We start from the raw sequence: 24,646 nt of genomic DNA on the forward strand, positions 1-24,646 counted from the left end.
CAGTACAATAGCAGGTTTATGATTTTTAGATCTGAGAGTGCAAAATTTAAACAGAGCCCTTACTGGTTTATGCATGTGTGTACATATCTATTGGAGCACTATTTCTTATTTAATGTATATTTTTTATTGTATCTTGCTGTGCCATACCCTTTTTTTTCTTTTAGGACATTTCTTAAAGAACTAGAAAATTGCATAGAAAATCCAGAACTGGTGGGAACGTGTTTTTTGAAGAGGGTAAGTGTACACAAAGTTTTTATTGGCATCATTTTGAGAGTTTGAAAATATAAGAAGGTCTAGAATAACAGGTCTTACCGTAGGACCATATTATGTATATATATATATTATATATATATATATATATATATATATATATATATATATATATATATACATACATATATATGTGTGTGTGTGTATATATATATATATATATATATATATATATATATATATATATATATATATATATAGAGAGAGAGAGAGAGAGAGAGAGAGAGAGAGAGAGAGAGAGAGAGAGAGAGAGAGAGAGATGGGTAATGGTTGTCATTCTCTTTCAGGGAACCAGGGTTATGGTAATAACCTAATGTTATGTCACATAACTCACTGAAGAGGCCCATCTATTACTTTTTATAATACATGGTACCCTTGTGATGCTAACATTAAAGAAGATGACGTTCAGCAGTACAGTTGGGTTTTTTTTTTTTTAAATGGAGTGTTTCAGTGCTGTACAGGTGTTGTATGTTGTTAAACATTAGTGCTTCAGCTTTATTTGGATGATTGCCTTTACCTTGTTTTAATTTCTCGTTCCTCTCCAGTTTCTCTGAGATACGAATGTACCAGCTTTACATCACTTTTTTTAACGTATTCTCATTTTGTTGATCACTAATGAACATTTCTCTACTGTGGGTGTTGTCGAGTGACTGGAAATGCGACATTTTGTGTTTGAATTGAAAGCGATGGTCTCAAGGAGTCGAATGGGTCAAAGTTTAAGTATATCTTCTAGAGCAATTAACACTTTTTGACATCATTACTTTTTTTCCCCCCAAATGGCTCAGGATGCAAATATAGCCTTGATAATACATCTACATATATCACTGTGTATGTGTATATGTGTGTGTGTATTTATATGAGAGAGAGTTTTTTTTTTTTTTTTTTTTTTTTTTCAGAAAGAAGATCTTCAGATTTATGAAAAATACTGTCAGAACAAACCTCGTTCTGAAGCCCTATGGAGACAATGTGGAGATAGTCAATTCTTTCAGGTACACTTTGTTTTTATTTAATTTAAAATGTGAATTGAAATAATTTGTCTTCCTATGATTGACCCTGGTATTGGGATATCAACTGCCCCATAAAACCTTGAACTGTGAGTCAAAGTGGTACAGTACGATGGACTACCTTTCACCTTACATGGCCAGGGCATTCACAATATGTCAAATGAGTGGTCTCAATTTACAGAACTGTAGATTGGAGGTCACAAAACCACCAAACAATTTGGCATAACTTGACAGTCTCTGCTTAGACAGAGATAGTAGAAGCAAATTTATAATGTGTCCTGAAAAGTAACAAGATTATTATTTCATCAAACTTTAACACATTTTGTGGTGGTATGGAGCAGTCAAATTGGAATTTTAAAAGGTCACATTCACTCTGAAGTTTTTTATATTTAGCTCATGGTCTGTCAGTGTATTTAGGCTACATCTTACTTTTACAAAAAATAAATAAATAAATACTGAAAAACATTACTTTACTACAAGCTTGATTTCGCGGACAGCTTACTTAAACCTTTCAGTCTTAAGGCTAAGCCACGGCACCTTCAAATGGCAGAACTGAGGCAAGTTGCTAAGTAAAAAACACACGGTTAAGGCATAGAGGGCTAGCTAACTCAGGGTTTCCTAAACTGGGCGCCACTGCCGTGCCGAATTTTTAATTATTTTCATACATGCTCATCACCAGTCAGCATTTCATTGAATTTTGTCCGTATGATTACGTAAGCTAACAGCATTAATTTATTTAATGCTGTGGTTTAGAAAAGTATAACTGAAATGCACCTTTTAGACATCAATACAGTATAACATACACATCAAAATGATGGGGCCGTCTCTCAAACGTCCGAGAAAAGGCACTGCAGTTAATTAAATTGTAAAACTAGGTACTACTACGATTACCGAAAACAGTATTTAATTTATATGAACGAGAGGCGACGACTAGACACACCACATATTTGTACTTCTGACACAGAAGTGTTCAGAATTCTTCTTTAAAATCCGATTTGATTGTGGCGTGGGCCCGACTCCATTCATAACGTTTTAGTAACTTAAATTGTTGTAAATGAATGCACTGCGGAAATCAGAATCGGTACAAAAACATCAGAAACTAAGCTTTATACACACCAAAGTCAAAGAATCGGTAATTTATTAATAACTATGTTGCCATAACTTGTGGTAATCCAAAAACAATCCGTTAAGTGTGATCTTCTGACCTGGGGCAAGATCTGGCCAAATAGTATTGATCGAGACATTACTGCTTTTCTTTTACTTTATCTCTCGATTATTTACTAATATTAAAGTATGTCTCATGCGTGTATGATGGGTTTCGTAATTTAGCAGACAAATAACTTCCATCATTTAATCTGGACTCGGTAAATAAACCTGATGAGAAGGATAATTTTACCTGAAAATCTGCTGACGGAAGATCCAGTTATAGAGCACTGATCCCGTCCTTCTCGTTCAGAAAACCGTTATGAAGAAATAATTGACTAATTTACAGCGACCGAGGCCTTACTGGCGCCAAAGTGGTGCTGCTAGTAAAGCAGAGAGTGGCTAAGCAATAACTCACGAGAAAATAGGTACTCTATATCAATTGCTATTCGTTTTTAAAAATGGCTTGCTATAAAAGAAACCATTTACCGATTAAGGCATGGCGATCAGTCGGACGCAAGACAATGTTTTTATTGACAGCAGTTACAAAATTTATAAGTGTCTTGAACTGGTAGAACGTCATCACAGCAAGCCCTCCCTTATCACAGCAATCTACTTCGTATGCTGTCGGCTGCATTGTAAAAGCTAGCAGGTGAGTTAGTAAACACACTTCGCAGTAAAATATACACTTAGGTTATATTTATGTGTGCAAGCTTGGAGGCACCATACATGTTTTCTTGTATGGCTTTTTCGATTTTGTGATACTTCAGTGAAAGTTTGACTCTTATTAAATTACAATATCGCCATTTGCAAAACGGAGTTTAACAACTGTCCTAATCATATGCCTGTATTCCGTTGGATGTAGCATTTTGTTTTTAGATTAACGATTCTGGCCCTAAAATGCAGTAACTGGATAGTTGACAGAGGAAAAAACTAACAGGTTTTCAAACATACGTTTGTTGTTGTTTTGTTGTTATTATTTGATCGAGTTTGCAACTAGGGAAAAGCAGAATGCAGCATCAGATGGCAAAACAGTTCCCACATGTGAGAACGCTTTTAACGTTATTCAAATATTTGTGATTTTGCAGGAATGCCAGAGAAAGCTGGATCATAAACTTTCTCTGGATGCCTATTTACTGAAACCTGTTCAGAGGATCACCAAGTATCAGCTGATGCTAAAGGTAAATGAACAGGGATTGGCAATGCAGGGTATGATGACATTTGTCTCAAAGTTTTTCTTAATGTTGTTAGCATGGTGACGTTATCTGGGCATCTTTACACAGATAACGAATTGAGCATAAGTTAGTTGCCACATAACTAGCTTATTTAAACGGTTTCTTTTAAGTTGAGAAAGTGGCATCCACAATAAAGAAATAACGCTCAAATATTGCCACTGCCCATCACTTCTGCTTTTATGGCAACAGTTTACCAGTGCACCCTGCCTGACTAGAGTGCCTGTTAATGTTTTCACACGTGGCTTTTCTTTTAATGTTCTCCTTAGGAGATGCTCAAATGTTGTAAGAACTCAGAAGGCACTGCTGAGCTGGAGGAGGCCCTAGCGAGCATGCTGGACATCATCAAGTCAGTTAATGACTCTATGCATCAGATTGCTATTACTGGTTTTGAGGTATGCTTTAATTGTTAAAGGACATGGGTACAGTGCACTGCAGGAAGTTTTTTAAAGAAGAAAGGTTACCAAATGAAAAGCCAACTTGAGAGTGCTTGAGGCTTTAATAATATATATATATATATACACACACACACACACACACACACACACACACACACACATACAGTACCAGTCAAAAGTTTGAGTACACCTGCTTGAAACCAGGTTTTTCATGATTATCTATGCTTTTAACTGTATAAACTTGTCTATAAACACTTAATATTTCATTATATGATGTGTGTGTACTTGTATAAGCTGATAATCATAAGTGAATTGCATTCAAAAATGTTATTTTTAAATGAAAACGTAAATCATGTCAATATCAATGAAATGGAAACCCAAAGCAAGGGGTTTTCAGTCTGAAGCCCAAGTCAGTTAAAAGTCTAAAATGTGTATAACACGGTGTTAGAACACTGGCCTCTGTATAAGTGTCTTTGTTAGATGTTCTCTGAGTTAACTAGCATGTTACCTAATTAACCTTTTGTCACGAATTATTGTTAACAGGTGAGGGTCCACGATTACTGTAAATATAGGTAGCATAGACACAAGTTTGTCATTCCTGAATGTAAGGGAGCAGAAAATGGCAAAATACGCTCAGTTAAGCAAGAAAAAAGAAATTAAGGTCAATCTTTAAGACAAATCGCAAGAACTTTGCAAGTGTATGTAACTGCTGTGGCCAAGACCATCAAAAGATTTGAAGAAACTGGCACTCATGAGGACCGAACAAGGTCAGGCAAGCCAAGGGTGACCTCAGAATCAGAGAACAGGTTCATCTGAGTCACAAGTCTGCGAAACCGGTGATTAACTGCCCCTGAAATACAAGCTCAGCTAAATGCTACTAGAAGTACAGATGTTTCAACATCAACTGTTCTGAGGAGATTGTGTGAAGCTGGCCTAACCGGAAGAATTGCTGAAAAGAAACCACTGTTAAGAGTGCAGAATAAGGAGGAAGAGACTTGCCTGTGCCAAAAAACACAAACTGGATGTTTGAGGAGTGGAAGTTGGTCTTATGGACGATTGAGTCAAAATTTGAAATATTTGGGTCCAACCGCCGAGTATTTGCAAGACGCAGAGGGGGTGAGTGCATGAGTTCTGCATGTGTGGTTCCCACTGTCAAACATGGAGGAGGCAGTGTCATGGTCTGGGGTTGCTTTGCTGGTGACAGAATTGGTGATCTTTACCAAGTCCATGGCAAGCTCAACCAGAATGGCTATCATAGCATACTTCAGAGGCATGCCATTCCATCAGGATTACAGCTAGTTGGGCAGTCCTTCATTCTTCAACAAGATAATGACCCGAAACACACCTCAAAGTTGTGCAAGAACTATCTGGCGAAGAAGGAAAGTGAAGGACAACTTAATCTAATGACCTGGCCTGTCCAGTCTCCAGACCTCAATCCAATAGAACTTGTATGGGACAAACTGGACAGAAGAGTCAAAGCAATGCTACCCACAAGTGCCCTACATCTCTGGGAATTGCTGCAGAAGAGCTGGGAAGACATGTCGGGTGATTTCCTGCTGAAACTTGTTAACCGAATGCCTTGTGTTTGTGACGCTGTTATTAAGGCAAAGGGTGGCTATTTTGAGGAATCCAAGATTGAGACAATTTTCAATTTTCTTGAACATTGCTTTGATACTCCTTGTTTTGTATACTGTAACATGTTTTCATTTAATATTTACAGAAACTTATATGACGTGAAACATTGTCAATTATGAAAAAAACCTAGGTTCCAGCAAGTGTAGTCAAACGTTTGACTGGTACTGTGTGTGTGTGTGTGTGTGTATGTATGTATGTATGTATGTATGTATGTATGTATGTATGTATATGTAGTATATATATAAAATGTGTTCAAACAAAATAAAAAGTCAGTGACTGGAGACAATAGTGTAATAAATACAAAATTAGAGTGCTGTTTAAAAAACAAATAAATACAAAAAAAAAAAAAACATTTTTATAGGGTAACCTGAATGATCTTGGCAAACTGCTGATGCAAGGGTCCTTCAACGTGTGGACAGACCACAAAAAAGGACACAGCAAGGTGAAGGATCTTGCCCGGTTCAAGCCCATGCAGAGGCACCTCTTTCTGTATAACAAGATGCTGCTGTTCTGTAAGAAACGAGAGGAGACTGTGGATGGCCATGAGAAGACTCCGTCATACAGCTTCAAGCATGCATTAAAGGTAAAGGTTATATATGTAGTGGATGTAAGCTGTGATACAGAGATGCCCTTGATTTTGCATGCACAGCTTAGACGGGAATGTAGGTTACAAACATGCTTGCTACTGTATTGTTTCATGCAGAGGTAGTTCTTTTGCAGCAATCTGTTTCCTGCCACTGCGGTTTCAGTGAAAATAAAGCCAGACTACTGCTACTGGAGTCTCCTTTTTGTAATTGAGTAAATAACATTCAAAACCTTCAGTTTGTAATCATTTTTTTCTTTATGTATTTTTTTTAAGCTTTTTTACATAGTGTGGTCCATATGAAAGTAATGATTTATACTAAGAACATACATGACAACATTTGTTATAAAGATGAATTTGTGTAATTAATGTACAGTACAACATTGCATATCCGACCCCCTGTGGACTGGGATATGAGCGGATATGTGAAAAAGTCGGATTTGTGAACATCTTTGGGTTAGTGAACAAAAACAACACACAAACTGCTTTAAACATGCAGACATTTTTTGCTTTAAAAGTAAACAAGATTAATTAGGCTCCAAATACAGTGTTGCTATGCGGTTTACTATAAGCCATCTCCATGCAATGCTTAAAAAAAATACAAAACAATCAGTAAATGTACAGTAACCTGCAGTAACTTATTGATCCCAGAATCTCATCAAGCAGCTTCTTGAAGGATCCCAGGGTGTCAGCTTCACCAACATTACTGGCTGGTTCCAGACCCTCACAATTCTCTGTAAAAAAGTTCCTCCTATTTTCTGTTCTGAATGCCCCCTTATCTAATCTCCCTTTGTGACCCTTGTTTCTTTTTTTTAGGTCGAAAAAGTCCCGAGTCGACATTGTCAATACCTTTTAGAATTTTGAATGCTTGAATCAGATTGCCGCATAGTCTTCTTTGTTCAAGACTGAATAGATTCAATTCATTAAGCCTGTCTGCATGTGACCTTTTAAACCTGGAATAATTCTGGTTGCTCTTCTTTGCGCTCTTTCTAGAGGTGTAGCGAGGTGAACAGAACTGAATACAATATTCTAGATGAGGTCTTACTAATGCATTGTAAAGTTTTAACATTACTTCCCTTGATTTAAATTCAACACTTTTCACTATATTTCCAAGCATCTTATTTAACTTTTTTTTTTTTTTTTTTTTTTTTTTTATAGCTTCCCCACATTGTCTAGATCCACATTGTCTAGATCAGGGGTCTCAAACTCAATTTACATGCAGGCCAATGTCAACCCTGAAATCCTAATGTAGGGCCAATGACATCATGGAAGATGGTATTGGTTAAAAAGAAGGAAAAAAAACTTCATTCATGAAGTATTACACTGGACTGTAATAGAACTTTTTTACAATTTGGGTTTGCCAGAGATTTTTTAGTGTTTGCCAGACACCTGGCAACGTTTCAGTTCTGTGAGTCAGTTGATGTTTGGCCTCAGTAACTGAACAGTTTAAACCTTCAGGATTGCAGCAAGGTGTGTATCAGATAATTTAGTTCTGTATTTTGACTTGTTTATATTCATAGTGGAAAACATTTCTCACAAATTTTATGTGCTGCCGAACAGAGCCATGTTTTTTCTGAAGCTTTTGAAAAGCTGTGGGGAAAGATGGTAGTAGCTGCTTGAAGAACTGTGACATTTCCTTGGGCGCCATCTGTAAATCACGTGGTGCTGTTTCCACATCAACTGAAAATGGATTAGCCAACAACTGGAAGTTTACTCTTTTCTGAAATCTGCAAACCTCATGATGGGAAATGAGTGCGATTATTGCGATTGAGAAATCTGATTTTTTTCCACCGTTTCAGTTTAGTTGTGAATGCTTTCACATCATCAAACACTGTTGTCACAAGCTGACCAGGACCTTGTAGCTTCAGGTTTAGGTTATTCAACTCTTGAGTGAGATCAACAAGGAAAGTAAGATCCATCATCCATTGTGTGTCTTCAAACTCTGGCAGGGGCATATTAATTTCCACCATGAACCTTTTCACCTGTTTTTAACTCAAAGAATCTCTAAGCCCCTGTTTAGCCAACGCACCTCTGAAGTACAGCAAGTCACCATATTTGGATTCAGTTGCCTCCAAGAAAGCACAAAACTGTCTGTGCTGCAAGCCCCTGGAGTGAATGTAGTTCACACATTTCACAACAACGGACGTAACGTTGTCGAGCTTCAAAGATTTACTGCACAGTGCCTGCTGGTGAATGATGCAGTGTAATGCTACTGATTGCTCTGCATTTTGTTCTTCCATCTTTTTTTGCACAAGCGCTACCAACCCGTTCTTTTTCCCAATCATTGCTGGGGCTCAATCTGTTCTTAAGCCTGCTAAAGAATGCTACTGCAGACCAGCATGTTCTAGTGCATATTTAATGTTTTGCAAGATCTCACATGCTGTTGTTCTACCGTGCATTGTAGACAAGCTTAGCAGTTCTTCCGTGACTTGAAAGTTATCATCAACACCTCTCACAAATATCGCCAGCTGAACACTATCAACCAAATTGGTGCTTTCATCAAGCGCGATAGAGTATGCACTGAATGCTTTGCCTTTCTCTCAGAGCTGCTCCTCAAGATCTTTAGAACGCTCAACAACACGCGCTGCTACTGTATTTGCAGACAGGCTAATATTGCTAAAAACATTTCTCCTGTCAGGACGTACAACCTCAGACACTTTAATTATACAGTCTTTAATAAATTCACCATCAGTGAATGGCTTCCCAGACTTAGCAATCATTTCATTCAGCACATAACTTGCCAAAGTAATTAATATATTAGCTATTTTTTTCTCTTCGTCTGATTTTGCCATTTGTTAATCTTTTTTCACTTTCTGAAAAATCTGTTGCTGCAACACTAACCCTTTCTTCCACTGCAAAGCTGTCCTCTCTCTCCTCGATATTTATCATAGTGCTCTGCATGCTTTGTTGTATAGTGCCCTTTTAATATTAAATATTTAATATTAATATTAAAACGGCAACTCTTTCCTTGCAAATTAAACATGTCGCACTCTGTTTGTATGCCACAAAAAAATCATCAACCGTCCACTTTTCTTGAAATTGCCTGTGTTTGTGGTCAATTTTTCTTTTAGACTGAGACATTTCTTTGCTCATTTACGTTTGTTGGGGATCCCTATATGATATATTTTCGAGTGACTGCTACGATGACTAGTTCATGTAGTCTCAGTGCCACTCTTTTTTTTTTTTGTACTGATGCTGACTCAACGGAGACAAAAAAAAGTTTAGATCTGATCAATCGTCTTTTGTCAATTGTTATGGCACAAAATGTTGGACTTTCACTGTTACCAAGCTATCAGTTCAGTTGCTCCTCCCGAACAAACGTCGGTCTGTATGGTGTCTTATCTCTGCTATAAACCAGGACTGTTGTCAATTTACGGTAGCTAATGCGACAGTTCTTAAAGTGGTAGCAACGTATTACAACAGAACTAATCAGAAACAATGCACAACATCGCCTGCACACGTTTTACAAATGTTTACTCGAGTTTTATGCATGCAGCTCCATGCGGGCCAGATTAAATTACTTTTGTGTAACTATTTAGCGGGCCGGATTACAGTGCTGTGCTGTCCGTGAGTTTGAGACCACTGGTCTAGATGGAGAAATTTTTGAGTCAACATAAACGCCTAGGTCTTTTTCATAGATTCATTCTTCAATTTCAGTATCTTCCATATGATATTTATAATGCACATTTTTATTGCCTGCGTGCAGTACCTTACACTTTTCTCTATTAAATGTAATTTGCCATGTGTCTGCCCAGTTCTGAGTGCCGTCTAGCTCATTTTGAATGACCTTTACTGCTGCAATGGTGTTTGCCACTCCTCCTATTTTTGTGTCATCTGCAAATGTAACAAGTTTGCTTACTATACCAGAATCTAAGTCATTAATGTACATTAGGAAGAGCAGAGGACCTAATACTGATCCCTGTGGTACTCCACTGGTTACCTCGCTCCATTTTGAGGTTTCTCCTCTAATCAGGACTTTCTGCTTTCTACATGTTAATCACTCCCTAATCCATGTGCATGCATTTCCTTGAATCCCTACTGCATTCAGTTTGAGAATTAATCTTTTATGCTGGACTTTGTCAGAAGCTTTCTGGAAATCTAAAGCAACCATGTCAGATGCTTTGCAGTTAGCCATTGTCAATGTCGCATCCTCAAAAAAGTCAACCAGGTTAGTTAGACACGATCTCCCTTTCCTAAAACCATGCTGACTGTTTCCCAGGATACTGTTACCATATAGGTAATTTTCCATTTTGGATCTTATTATAGTATGTATTTTCCATTTGGATCTTATTATAGTAAGTTTGTATCCCTTTTTTTGGATCGATATTACGTTTGCAATTCTCCAGTCTGTCGGTACAACCCCTGTGTCAAGAGACTAAATAACTTCTTTAATTTCTTTGAGTACTTTTGAGAGGATCTCATCCGGCCCAGGGGATTTGTTTATTTTAAGAGCTCCTAGTCCCTTTAACGCTTCTGCCTCTATTATACTGAAGTTATTTAAAACTGGATAGGAACAAGTCGACATGTGGGGCATGTTGCCCGTGTCCTCCTTTGTAAAAACGTGTGAAAAGTAATTAATATATTTGCTAATTTTTTGTCTTTGTCTATGATTTTGACATTTGTTTCTCTTTGACATTTCTATCTCTATCTTGGCCTTTCTAACTTCCTTTTTGACTTGTGTTTGCAGTTCCAAGTACTCTTAATGTGTACTTTGTTCTTGGCCCTTTTAAAAGCTCTGTAAAGTGCCTTTTTTCTTTGAATATTTTTTTTAATTGATCTATTAAACTTCAGAGCGGGAGGTTCTGGGTTTGCATCCCACGTCCATCTGTGAGAAACCCCTGCCTTCAGGAACAGAGATCAATACAATATGAATAATGTTCATGTTGGAGAACGAATACCCACACACATGTTGCTTAAATATTGTGTGCTTTCCCAGAGTCAGTAGTACGATACAGAATAAGACTAATACACATTGATTTGTGCGTATTTAAAAAAACCAAACAAAAACGCATTATTATGTTTTATCAAAAATATTACATCTGATTGGAAACCCTACTTAACCGAAATGGGCTTTGTAGTACTAGTACTCATTGCTTTGTTTTCTTTGTCTTTGTGAAGTCAGATTTTTCTAAACTCAAACCATATGGTATGACAATTGTATTTAAATTGCGTACTTAAAAAAAAAAAAAAAAAAACCCTAATGCCGATTATTAGATGGGAAAGATAGACGCTTGCAAAACAGACGACAGCAGGCAATGCACACAGTTTCACTTAATTTTAGTTTCTAACTCTGCCGTTGTACATTTTGTTTCATTCATGTAGTTACTGTATCTGCTACTTACTATCACAGCTACACCTACTGTACCCTCATTGTTATAAGTGAATGTGAATGCGTGTAAAAACACAGACTGGCGTATGACTTGGCGGTCCACTCCAAATGTTCTGGCAGTCCGGATTCGGACCACGTCCGCCTATTGACTACCCCTGCCCTATGGGATATGCATAAATAGAGCAATTGATGGATTTTTACGACAGATCATATGGATGCATGCGTATTCCACAAACAGCAATCCAAAAGTGATAGCAGGCTACTTCATTGATGCAGTAAAATCCCAAATGGGCTGTCTGGCATGGATACGATGTGACATAGGCACTGAGAATGGTTGCGTTGAACAGATGCAATGATTTTGTAGATTTGACCATACAGACGAATTTGCAAGAAACTGTTACATTTATGATTCTAATAACTTTCCATGCACATTTCTTTATTAATCAATTTTAAGGTCCTAATCGGTCATGAAATACAAATGTATTTTACCCACACACGTTTTTTTGATAGTTATTTCACTCCAGAATTCAAGACTGGTTGGTTGTTTTACATGCTGTAGTAGTGATACAAGTTAACTTCCCAGCTTTACATGGCCATTCATTGATAATATTGTTGATATTCACCGATTAAATATATTTTTTGTTTCTAATTGAATTGTAATGTTCCTGGGTAGCTGCAGAAAACCTTCAGTTACAGAAAAAGCAGTTACTTGGATTCCAGTGTGAGGAAGTAGCTGTGGTCCGGCAGTTGGTGAGAAAATAAAGGATGAGTGTCAAAGATCTTTTTTTTAGTACAAGGCTGACTTGATATGTGGTTTATGTCAGTTAGCAATATCCTAGAATAATCTTTTCGATGCTATTGAACTTGACTAAGCAGGTTAAAGCAACCAGGGGTGGTAAAAACAATTAGACAGTCTTATTCTAAGTATTAAGAAGAATCAAGCAACCACAGAAAACCTATGTATCTGTACATCTTGTTCCAAGTAAGAAGTTAAAGCAGGACTTCCTAATTGACTTTTTTTTTCCTGCAGATGAGCGCTGTTGGCATCACAGAAAACGTGAAAGGAGACAGCAAGAAGTTTGAGGTTTGGTACAGTGGCAGGGAAGAAGTCTATATAATTCAGGTGAGTTTACTCTTCTTCTGAAAGTGCACAGACACATTTTAAAATGCAATAAATGCCACTTTGCCATTTTATTGCATTGTTTTCCATTACCGTGTGTGTGTGTGTGTGTGTGTGTACTTGTTTAATTTATTTTGTTCCAGTGTTTTTTAAACCTTTGTTTTGCGTTTTGTACCTTTTTGTTTTTTTGTTTCCTGACTCTGAATCTTACCTCTGCGGCTGTCCTGTCACAAACTAATATGTGAAGGCTAAACTTTAGAAGGGTGTTTGATATAGTTTCTATCCCAGTCATGATCATTCAATGAGAAATCTCAATCAAATATGTTGTTGTAAGACTTTTTAAGATTTTGTGGGCTAAACCAGGCAACCCTAAATATGGGCAATTTACCAACACCAAAGAGGTCTTCTACTGGGGTGAGTACATAACCCAACCAACACACTTTTTGTTGTGCTTTCATGAACAGGCCTCATCGATGGATGTGAAGCATCTGTGGGTTACTGAAATCAGAAAAGTGTTGACAGGACAATTGGAAGCATGCAGAGGTACTCCCATTGTCACAGAGAGCAATGCTACGTGCTGTTTTCTAATTCACACTGCTTAACTATACTGTATCCTCCGCCATACATTATTTCAACTATGAACTTTACATGCTTTCTGATACCCCTATTTTAATATCCTCTTCCTCAGGGTGGCTATGTATGGATATTGTATGGTTGATTTTGTAGGTTCTGAAGCAGATACACACAATCCTTTTGAGTCACCATCCCGTGCATACCTGTCGGCCTTTTAGTTATACCTAGTGTGAGCTATTGGGGCTTCTGCAGATATACTGACTAATAGTCAAAGATTGTTTCATGCTGCTTGAAACATAAGTAAGGCCAGCGATTCCCACTTAGCTGATATTTGTGATATGGGAAGACTTGACTAGAGAAGTCAGTATACGGTCATTTAAAACTGGTGTGTTCTCAATACAGAACGGTGTAGCAGACTTGGGCTAAGACCATCCAACTCATTGTGCTACCTTAGGCCTCATTGGCGTAAATGTTCTATTGCGTTACCATTTAAGGTTAAGCCTAGTTCTGTTTGTACAGCATATTTTGTACACAGGTGTGTGTGTGTATGAATGGCAGCCAGTAATAGGAAATGGTTTATCCATGGGCTATGCAATATGCAAAAATGTATGCTACAGAACTTGCATGAATCCTTGTGCATGGTTTTATAACTTCAATTGGAGCGTAAAGAGATTACTTCAGCATGGATTAGAAAGATTTAAACCTAAGACAGAGTTTCCAACCCTCAGCTTCTGCTCTGGTCTCCTTAGACTGTGAGGCTGTGCTGCACAGGTACAAGTTATTTTTCAAGAAAGGCAAGAGTGTGTTATTGGGGTCAATTACAGGAATGTGTATAAGGTCTTACAGGAATAAAATACATATTTTTGAAAGATGTACAGTATTGTAGGGAAGTTACTTCTGTGTTTACCAGATATTAACTCCTCAGCACTGTGACTGAAGCTTATATATCCAAAGTTCAAACTATAGCTCCATTGTATGATGTTACTTTCAATTAAATTTCCATTTTAATTAATGAGCTGGCGGGTGCCTGTAATTAAAAATATTTGGATATCTTGGAACCCCATGCAGGTAAATCCAAGCTCACACACCCAGCAGTCCAGTTACCCCTGGAGAAATTTTAGACAAAAAATAATTCTGGTAGGTGTACTTTCTGAGTTCTAGATACGTTTCAGAAATGTATTATAGACATACATTTATTTATATAATACAAGAAATTCCTTTAATAATAACTGCTCTTTTTGGTATTCTTTGCTCTTGATTAAATAGAGGCAAGCCAGCTTCACCAAAGGATCACTGAAAATGTCTATCACGCTCCTATGAATTCCCCCAATGCAAGGTACAGTACTGTCTAATTTATTTAGCTTTCAGAGATACATTGTGGGTGTAAGCTTCCACCATGTGGACATAGAGCTGTACTAGTTTGGAATCTGTCTGTGCACTACTGTATTTATTGTTATTTATTGTGTTCAGTGTAAAGAGAATTTCTATTTCGGTAGTCAAAATTAGGACATGGCGGGGGAGTTTTGCTGTGTGTGTGTGTATGTGTGTGTGTGTGTGTGTATATGTATATATATATATATATATATATATATATATATATATATATATATATATATATATATATATATATATATATATATATATATATAATATAGATTATTACATGCTCGTGTTTTAAAGGTATGGATTAGGGCTGCACACTGTATCTCTCTATTTATGTGTCTCATTACTGTTTCATATTTTGCAGAAATATGAGAAAGTCTTCTTGCAAGCAAGAAAGCAACAAGTCTGAGTCTTCGAGCCCTGAAACCGTTAATAAGAGAAGCAGCCCTGCTAGTCCCAACACTAGACAGAAGAGAGGTATGTGATTCAAGTGCAATGTGCACAGTCCAAAAAAGGGTCCTTTCTGCTTCAGACCTGTGCTCTGATTATGAACTAATTATCAGAATCAAGAATTACCTTTTCATTTTGGAAGGCTGTTGTATTGTTTTCAGTTTGCTAACAATCCTACTAAGCTAAAGGTACATTAAGAGAAATATAGAAAACTTTACAGGATATTGGTATCAAGTTGAGGCTTTGGGAATCTTCTCAGATAGTCCTGGAGTACAGTATATAGCCGAAACTGCCCTCTTCAACTCGACAAGCATGCATGGTTTGATTCAAGTTTCACGCTCTTCAGCGTCATGAGAAATAATGACAGGCTACTCCTTCCATCACATTATGATACAAACTTCTTGTTTTTGTGAAGAAACCATGAAAATTAAACAAGAACAAGCTTTAAAGCAGAAAGACTCTGAAACAGTAAACTTTAAAGGAACACTGGGAAATTATAAATCTAGGCAACGTAAACAAAATATATCTGATTAAAGATTATTAGAAAATTGCTAGCTTTATTTTATATATTTTCTGATTGAATTATAATAATCACTGAGTGCAAACAAGTCAGTCAAAAACAGTGTTTAGTTACTGTCTCCACTGGCTTTGTTTTACTGAGTGCTTTGTACAGTATCCATATCATATGGGACTTCTTACATGAGTTAATCAATTTAATTCAGTTTTATCATTAACAAATTACACTTAGTGGAATGGAAGTAATGTTTTCCCTTTTAAGTGTTTTCAATTTTCTTTGAATTGTAAGTACATTTTAAAAGTTGCAGTGATTCTGCAGAAACTTAGTATTAATATTGAACAAGGAAGACGTGCTTTCTTGAAGTACTGTTCCACTGTACTGTTTGTGTGTTAGTGGCTAGATAATGCTTTCAAGCTTTGTTACATGTGAACACTTTCATGAGATCCTGAGCTGCCGGCACATACCCTGCCTTCCTTACTTCTGCCTTTCCTTTGCTTTCCTTTCGTAGCTGATGCTTCTGCCAGTCATAATCTTGAGCGCTCTGCTCTTGCTAAAAAGCGATTCACATTGCAGGGTCTTTCCAACCGAAGGCCTCCCTCTAAAGGTAAAGTCAGCCCCTGAGCCTGTTGGTGTTTCAGAAATCTTCATCGCTGCTTTACTCTCCTGCATTTCATTTTGTCCTCAGGACACTTCTTTGATATCTGAGGCCTGTCGTTAGCAAAAATAGCTGTGGATTTTTCAAAATAACATACAAAGTTATCAGTGTTAACATATACAGCACTCTGAATACATAGTGAAAGTCTGGCTTGCCACATTAATAAACCCACCTCTATTTGTTGTGTTTAAATTCTATTGCATCAAAGGCATATCTATGTAGTAACAAACCAAATATTATTTCATTCCTTGAGATTAGGAACTGTAGCTAGGAGAAACCAGAAAACCGCTTGGTGAACTGCGGGAAATCGAGCCTATATTTCATTAATGAGCTCTTTTCACTGTGTATTTTGTGCAGTTCAACATTAATTAACTTACAGAGAATACTTAGAGATGCTTTAATTGCTAAACTGATCCTTTACAATAATGTCAGATAAGAATCGCATTGATGTATTTAATCTGTGCTTCTGAATGATTTCAGTCTTTGCATTGGTATCTTCCTTTTGCATTTTTTTTTTCTATTTGCTGTTTGGCATATCCAGTGATTGTCAGAAGCAGCGCTGTGTCTGCAAGTTGCTTCAACCCCATTTTTAATGCATTTTTGTTCTCCCTTCCCTGGCTTACTAACTGCAAACCCTGCGTTTCACTCCAGAGCCTCAGTCTAAGGAGACAGAAGTCACACGTCGCTTCTCTTTAGCCTCCTCAGTCAGTTCCTCAGCTACTAGACACACAAAAGGTACCGAAGGCCAGCGGTTTCCATATGTTGCATTTACTCCCTTACATCATACTCCCTTTTTATTATATTACCTGATACATCACTGTTGCTAGGTATATATCTGTACACTGCAAAAAAATATAACTTTTTTTGTATTTTTTATTGGAGAATGAGGCTGAACCTAATGTAAAAAAATAAATAAATAAATTTCAAGAAATTTAAGACGGTTTCAACAGTCCATAGTGACAACATTGTATTTAGGTTTTCAGCGCTTTTGTTTTATGCCCTGTGATTTTGTGCAGGTTGTTATCTTGTTTAATGCTGTGCATTGTTCTATACAGGTGCTCTTGCTCCTAATCTTAAAGCTAAGAGGCATGAAATAAAGAGTGACCCCACTCCATTGGGGTATGAAGGTATAGCTGGACATCTTGCGTTATTATGCATGAAAACAGTTTTTGTCGCTGTTGTTGTTAATGGAGTTTAACTTGTTATTTTATGTGTTCGTTTTTTGCCTGCACCGTGTCATGTTCGTGAGGTGGTGGTATCATTCTTAAAAAGCTGCAATAAAAGCATGTTCTCTTTGATGTGCAGTTGTTTTTCTTGGTCTGTCAAGAGAGTAGCTGTGCATTAGCTTACTTTAAAGTGAGGACCACTCTGAAGACGGTGAGCACTTGCTAGTGCTTGCTGTAATTAGAAATGTAAAGTGCTGTTAAAAACTTCCAGGAAGTAATTCCAAGTCAGTAATGTAGCATGCTTGTAAAATTGTATTTTTTTTCAAATCATATTTCAGCAGGACATAAACTCATATTTCTAGATGGTCATAATGTGTTTGTTTTTTTCTTCATAATATTGACTTTCTTGTTAATAGTAGTTGTCAGGAGCAGCACTAACTGGCAGTTTGTTTCATGAGAATATTGCATCATGACACTCTATGGCGCTATTTTAATCAAACTATTAAGAGAGTGGGTGTACAATATCTAACCACAACCACTGCGTTGGGAAAACATCTGAATGTACTGTGTATTTATAAGAGCTGTGATTTATAGTAGAATATATTTAGTCATTTAACAATGTATTTCATCTGGCCTAAGCGGCTTGTCCTGCAATGTTGGCATTTATTTTAGTAATATTTGTTTGTTGGTCTCCTGCTGTTGTCTTGTTGTATTCATTTTCTTGCACCAGCTCTAGTATGGCTCTGTAAAAAAAGTCCTTTTCATCCCAGATTCTTTAAGAGATGCTGTACCAGCTGAAAGCAAACGCAGCAGTACTATAATTACAAACTCAGCTGTTACTAGATCTACTTCCCAGCCAGGTAACTCAAGACAAGGGAATGCCTGTCAATTGTCATTAACATGTTATATTGTTTTGTGGCTTGCTTTTTTTGTATGTTTTTTTATTATTATTATTTGTGTCAGTTTTTCACTGTAAGCAGTTTTTTAAATCATTGGGAGTTTTTGGTTCTCTGGACAGTATTAGTTCATTACAGTAGCAGTGGGCCATTCAAATTTTGGGGGCCGATTTGCAGCTGGTTTAAGCTGTTTTGTAAGGAATCTTGTATATTATAAACTGTTTGCTTTTCATGAATTGTACTTGACATTACTGGTGTGCGCATCTACTTTTATTTTGTCAGTTCATAAGATAACTCATCTATTTTCATAATTTTGGTGTGTTATTGGTACTCCTGTACTGAGAGAGTAATATTAATACATTTTTAAAAACTTTAATGTCTTATTTTCACATTATTTAACAGGGTTAGACTGCATAACCTGTTGTTACACATCGCTAGAAATGAACAGAAATGATGAATTGTGTTTGTTTTTAAAGGCTGGACAAATAGACAGATTCCATCGCTGGACACTTGCGAGGATTTTGAAGCGATCCCTTCCAGCCCAGAGGAGCTCTCCAACTCTTCAGAGGCAGAGGAAGAACTCAGTAACAAAAATGTAAGCACCTTTTGAAGGTTACATTAAAGAAAAATGGTCATGCAGTGTCGTTTAATTTTGTAAGCCTTTTAATAAATACAAACTAGGGATCAATTATACAAAGTATGGATAATGCTGGTTTACTTGTCTAATGCAAAAGTAGTTTGAGGACTGGAATTGTGTACTGAAATAGACCAATAATACACATTGGACAAAAAACTATGCAAGAGGCTATAGAATTGTTGCTAAAATAGAGAGATAAAATGACAGGCACCATTTTTAAATCAGTCCCCATTGCATTTTCTTTGCATTGTCCCCTTTGTAAGGACCATGGTGTGTTTCGAGTTCAGGTGACCTATGATGCTAAAACCTCCGAAGAGCTGTCCCTGGAGTCTGGGGATTTGGTGCAGTTCCTGGAGGAAGGGGAGAATGGCCAGTGGTGAGTACCCCCAGCCAAGGCTATCAACAATATGTACAAAATAATACAGTGGTATATAGTGAGAAATGGCAATGAATAATTTAATGAAAATTGAGTACAGTAAGAGGTGTTATAGGGGCCTAAGTAAATGAGGTGTCATGGTAAAGTATATATTAAAATGAGTGATTTACAGTATGTGGGGTATCGTATTGTAAGGTTCGATTTCCTCTTAGAAGTCGGTGGTCTTCAGGAAATTTAACACAAAAGAGTTTCATTCAGGAACAAATCAAATCAAATGTAAAGAAACTTTTAAAGTGGTAACATTTTGTGACAAAGACAGTACCCACAGTTAAACTGGTTCATCTTTGTCTTATTCAGCAGGTGTAAGTTGGAAATGTCTACGTGCAGAGTTTCACGGCTCACAGACTTGGGCTGTTTTAGGCAGTAGATCTGAAAAGCCTCACATCAAACGCAGTAAAACCACACAATGCTCAGCAGGGTTAGAAACTAACGCTCGTCCGTTTGCCTGAGGCGAATTAATTCAGATGAGAACAAGCTGATGTCTGTGTCTCACTAGTCCTGTGGGCAAGTGCTTAAAAAGTGTACAGATGTTCTGTCACGTTCACAGGCTTTCGTTTCCATTTTCTAGTGGGGTGTAATAGTGGTGAACAACCATTCATAATACTTTCAGATCACTCTGAAACATCCCTACATCTCTTCCTTGTCATGCCAAATTTAGCATTATTTTGAGTGTTTCATTGAACTTTGTCCATGTGATTACTTACGCTATTATTTTATTCATCGCCTTGGTTTACCGTAACTGTGAGCTTTCGGTATAAACAAAATTTACTTTTTAGACATCAAAACAGTATGAAAATAGCGATTTTCCTCAGATTACATTTAATTTTTCATTTATTTATTTATTATTATTTTATTTTTTTTAAAGCCCAATTGCTTGCAAACAACACACTTATTTGGTACGTCAATCTTTTATCAGTGTAAAATATTAAAGTATTTAAAACTATATAAATTTAAGGGATGATTTTTTAACTGTTTTATTACTATTAACATATTCATATTACAAGATTTAGTGTAAAATATTAAATAACATTTCATATGGTCCGTTTCAAACAAAGGTAATGTGAGGAAATGGCTTTTCTCTTGAGCTATTTTGTGTTTTGACGTTTTTATACGGTTTTGATGTCTAAAAAATGGATTTGGTTTATAATACAGAAAGTTTACATTTAAATCATGGCGATTTAATAAATTAATAGCTACACAACAAGCCTTTTTATACCTAACCTGTATTTACATCATTCTTCAACAATTCCTTCTTTTGTAACTGTTTTCCAGTGTACTGTAACTTGGTACCCTCTTGGTCCTTGTAATAAACATACTCACCATTCATGCATTTGACACACATACCCTGCTAATAAGATATATTGCTACAATAGATTTCAACAGAAGAGTATCAGTTGTCTTTTGAAGTTGTCGATTTCTGCATTAGGTTCCTGAAGGTTTAAGATTGGAGTTGAACATTCTTTAAAGACGTGGCTTGTTTTGGAATTTACCATCTTGTTTGTTAATTACTACACTGTTAAGAACGGCTTTTTTTTATTTTTATCGAAACCTATATCCTACTAATTTCAAAATACAAATAAAACACCTCATTACCAAACAATTCATGAATGGTTTTAATAGCTTGCTTGTCACCTCACATTTTCACAGCAATATCACTTTTTTCTCATTACAAATGACTCCCATGTTTTATCCTCACAGTATTGAGGTAACAATTAATACAAAAAGCATACAAACACCATTTGTCTTGTTTGTTTTGTTTTTTTTGTTTTGTTAAATCTGCCTGTAATCTAGTTTGGCCTTTGGGATTCCTGCCATCTAATTCAGATAATTCTGGTTTAGCAGAATGAAGTCTGTAGGACAAATTCATACTGCATTCCAGTGGATGTGCTGCTGTTCTTGCAGCATTCCACTTAGATTCACTATCAATTTGTGATCAGGTTAATTGTTTAACTTAGACACTATTCATATGTTGTCATGTGATCCATGTAATGTACTGATGTGTGATCCTAGCTGTATAAGGCAGAAGTAAGAGTATAGGTATATCAACATGCCTACTCTTCACAAGATGCATTTTAAGTTAAGTCTTATGACAATAGTCTGACTGGACTTATGAATATGAATAAATCCTTAATTGAAGTGAATCTCTTGCCATTATCTGTTTATGTTTTAGGCTAGTCAAGAACCTTTTAACTCAGAAGACAGGGTTGGTTCCATCCAGCATACTGAAAACAGCTGGAAGAGTTCACTTAAACAGTAATTCTGGTACCTCCTGTTAAAGTGTTAACATCTATAACCATTCAAAGCCATCAGTGCAAGTAGTAGTTCCATTAAGGATTATTTGACAGGTCTACTCTCAAGGGGTGTAATACCTTGAGACAAATTCTGTTTTATAGACAGATTTAAGTCTTCCTTATTAAGACCTAATAATAACTCAAGGTGATATTTACTTGCCCTGATGGTTCATATTGATTAAGCTAGATATTAAAATGGCACCATGCTATATATTCTGATAGTGCTCCTTATAGTACAGGGCAAAACCATAGAAACCAGCTTTAAAGACCTGAAGAAGCAGCATGCTTTTCTTCTAACTAGCATGCTTTTTCTGATCTTAAACCATTCTGTAGAAGTACCCCTCTCCTGCCTGCTAGATGCTATTGTTTCTGCTTGCACTGCTTCTGTTGATCACACAATACCAAACATGAATATTTTTACATTTCTACAATATTTTATGTATTACCTGTTTAAAATCCTATTAGGGATGTTCATTTAATCGTTTTTATGAACGATTTCATCGTTTCCACTTAGATTGTTATTTTGCCATGTTATCACGGCAATAGTGTTGTCCGTCCGTCCGTCCCCCCCCCCCCCCCCAACCACAGGGACTGAAAAGACTCCCAAAAGCTACATTCTGAATGAAGTTGTTTTGAAAAGTGAGTACAAACAGTGCGCAGCTGTAATTTCTGACCCCTCTTTAATAGTGATACTGTATGGAGATTTTTCATTCACTAACTCGCAGCTGAAGAGGGAACAGAAGTTATAATAGCACGCTGTTGGTGGTTATTTCTAGAATCAACTTGCTTCAGAATTTCAACTTTAAGAAGCAGTTGCCATGGTTGAAAAAGGGACATTTAGTTAGATAAGTTGGGGGTAAAGAAATGTTTTAAGCCGAAACGGCAGTAGAGAACTATACAAAACACATAGCATATTAAACAGGAAATTATATATTCTGAGAATTTTAATAATATCCTTTTCAAATCCAGTAAAACTCAATGACAAAACCCTAAGGATTGTTTCAAGGAATGTTTTGTTATCGACTGTTTTTCTAAAGCATAAACTATTTATGTATTTTATTTATTTATTTTTTTAATTGTTTTTAAAAGGGTGGAAAACACCTGTTAGTTAGGAAATAAAAAATTGTAGCTTCAGCAAGTTTTATTTCGCATTTTGTAACTTGAAAAGTAGCTTCTACATTTGAAAAACATTTTTGTTTGAATAAAAATGTGCCATGTATTTATTTATTTATTTCAATATCAATCTGTCTTTCAGATTTCTTTAGTGATATGTGCACTGCTGCATTAACTGACACTGAAGAACAGGAAAGTGAATACATGGGGAATAGAGCTACCGAAACAAAGGTTGAAAGTTGAAACACTGGATCGCCTTTGCATCTCTCTGTGGGCTACTAGCTCTGCCTGTGCCATGCATTACATCCTCCCCAAGGCAGAGCACTGCAGAGGAAACTGTTTTTCTCATCTGAAGACTAGGAGTTCCAGGTTCCCTCCAGCATATAACCCCCTGACACTCAGCTGTGACTGTAAAGCAGATCACCAATGCACTTGGCTGCTTCATCTCATGGCAAGAGAACTGCATTCATGCTTAAGTATAAACTTATTCTGATGGAATAAAGTGTTGCTTTATGCATTTTATTTAGCACTGTTTCAGTGCCTTTCCACGGATTTCCTACAGCTTGATCCTTCAATTCCTTTTATGGAGCTTAACCGGTATGGTATAAAAGAAGAGGTCTGTGACTGAGTGAGATGCCAAATTCAGAGATAGAAAAGCTACTGTGGAACTTGAAGTAAGATGATTGTACATGTCCATTTCTGCACCAGAAATATGAACTCTTTGAAGTAATTGTATGACCACATTGAGCTGTTGTACAACTTAAAATTGTAATTCTCTTGTCAGGTGACTGGTTCTGGTGTGTTTTGCTGACTGTGTTGTCATAGTGTTTACTTGTCTGCTTTCACGATAATATGGGCCAATAATGGCACAATATTGAGCAGACCAAATTATATTTACGATATCAAATACAATTGTTTTGCTTGAACGCTGAAATATATTGTGGTGATGATAAACTGGCATTCTAAAGACACAGGGTCACACTGGGTCTGTGAGACGTTGATGTTTAATACAGTTCCATATTAAATACAGATATATTTTATGTTTAGTACAGTTCAGATTACATGATAAACTGCTAGGGTGTGCAGGCATTCTGAAAAGAAGAAAGGGCAGAGCCTACCAGAAGTGGACAAGATTGCCTCAAAAGTGGATCGAGCCAAACCCAGGTGTTGTAAAAATGTATTTTCTGTCCAAACGTGTGGTCCTGTCCCCATCCTGCACATCCCTACTGATTTTATAATAAATATAAATATAATTTATTTATCATATATAGGGTATATTTACTGTCTTCTCCTCATCTGCAACAATGAGATACTTAACTAAAAAAAATGAAGCACTTCTTTTGTTTCTTCTATTTTACATTTTTGTTTGTCTATTTACTTAAGAAAATATGTAACCTTTTTGTACAGTACCTGTAGCCAGAAATACAGCTATGCCCAAAAGTTTTGCGTTACCCTATAAAATTAACTAATTTAGCTTCGTAAAGTCTATTGAAACCGGCTAAATAATGTTACATTAACAATATTGAATTACATACCGTTTTGTAGTTTTCCATATACTGACAGTTTTAAAATGTGACATTTCAAAGTGGAACCTGAAATACTGTACTACTATTATGGCTTCCGGTAGACACTTGCAATATCATTTTGTAGTTTCTTTGACATGTTAATTCGCGGGGCGCTTGCTCGGACTATAGGATGGACAGAGGCAGAAACGAGCTGTTAGTGGGACAGTAGCGAGCGGAGAAAGCCCAACTTAGAGAAGCGGGCTGCCGGCCCAGACTTCTGAACAGGCAGTGGTCTGGATAGAACGAGATC

At 36.7% G+C, this 24,646-nt stretch overlaps 1 protein-coding gene across 1 annotated transcript in view; it reads left to right on the top strand.

The window, feature by feature from the left end:
- The window catches only part of LOC121323475 (guanine nucleotide exchange factor DBS-like), a 93,155-nt gene extending 68,758 nt beyond the window's left edge, over positions 1 to 24,397 (top strand). The window contains exons 17-33 of the mRNA XM_041264560.1: positions 165 to 234; positions 1,167 to 1,259; positions 3,506 to 3,598; positions 3,919 to 4,044; positions 6,044 to 6,265; positions 12,625 to 12,717; positions 13,179 to 13,257; positions 14,554 to 14,623; positions 15,035 to 15,147; positions 16,146 to 16,241; positions 16,944 to 17,027; positions 17,348 to 17,419; positions 18,229 to 18,318; positions 18,831 to 18,949; positions 19,255 to 19,367; positions 21,598 to 21,689; positions 22,974 to 24,397. Coding sequence (XP_041120494.1) covers positions 165 to 234; positions 1,167 to 1,259; positions 3,506 to 3,598; positions 3,919 to 4,044; positions 6,044 to 6,265; positions 12,625 to 12,717; positions 13,179 to 13,257; positions 14,554 to 14,623; positions 15,035 to 15,147; positions 16,146 to 16,241; positions 16,944 to 17,027; positions 17,348 to 17,419; positions 18,229 to 18,318; positions 18,831 to 18,949; positions 19,255 to 19,367; positions 21,598 to 21,689; positions 22,974 to 23,074 — 1,726 coding nt within the window. The 3' untranslated portion in view covers positions 23,075 to 24,397. The remainder of the gene's footprint in view (positions 1 to 164; positions 235 to 1,166; positions 1,260 to 3,505; positions 3,599 to 3,918; positions 4,045 to 6,043; positions 6,266 to 12,624; positions 12,718 to 13,178; positions 13,258 to 14,553; positions 14,624 to 15,034; positions 15,148 to 16,145; positions 16,242 to 16,943; positions 17,028 to 17,347; positions 17,420 to 18,228; positions 18,319 to 18,830; positions 18,950 to 19,254; positions 19,368 to 21,597; positions 21,690 to 22,973) is intronic.
- Positions 24,398 to 24,646: the final 249 nt, after the last annotated feature.

Source organism: Polyodon spathula, chromosome 11 (genome assembly GCF_017654505.1).
Source record: "Polyodon spathula isolate WHYD16114869_AA chromosome 11, ASM1765450v1, whole genome shotgun sequence".
NCBI classification, from domain to species: Eukaryota; Metazoa; Chordata; class Actinopteri; order Acipenseriformes; family Polyodontidae; genus Polyodon; species Polyodon spathula.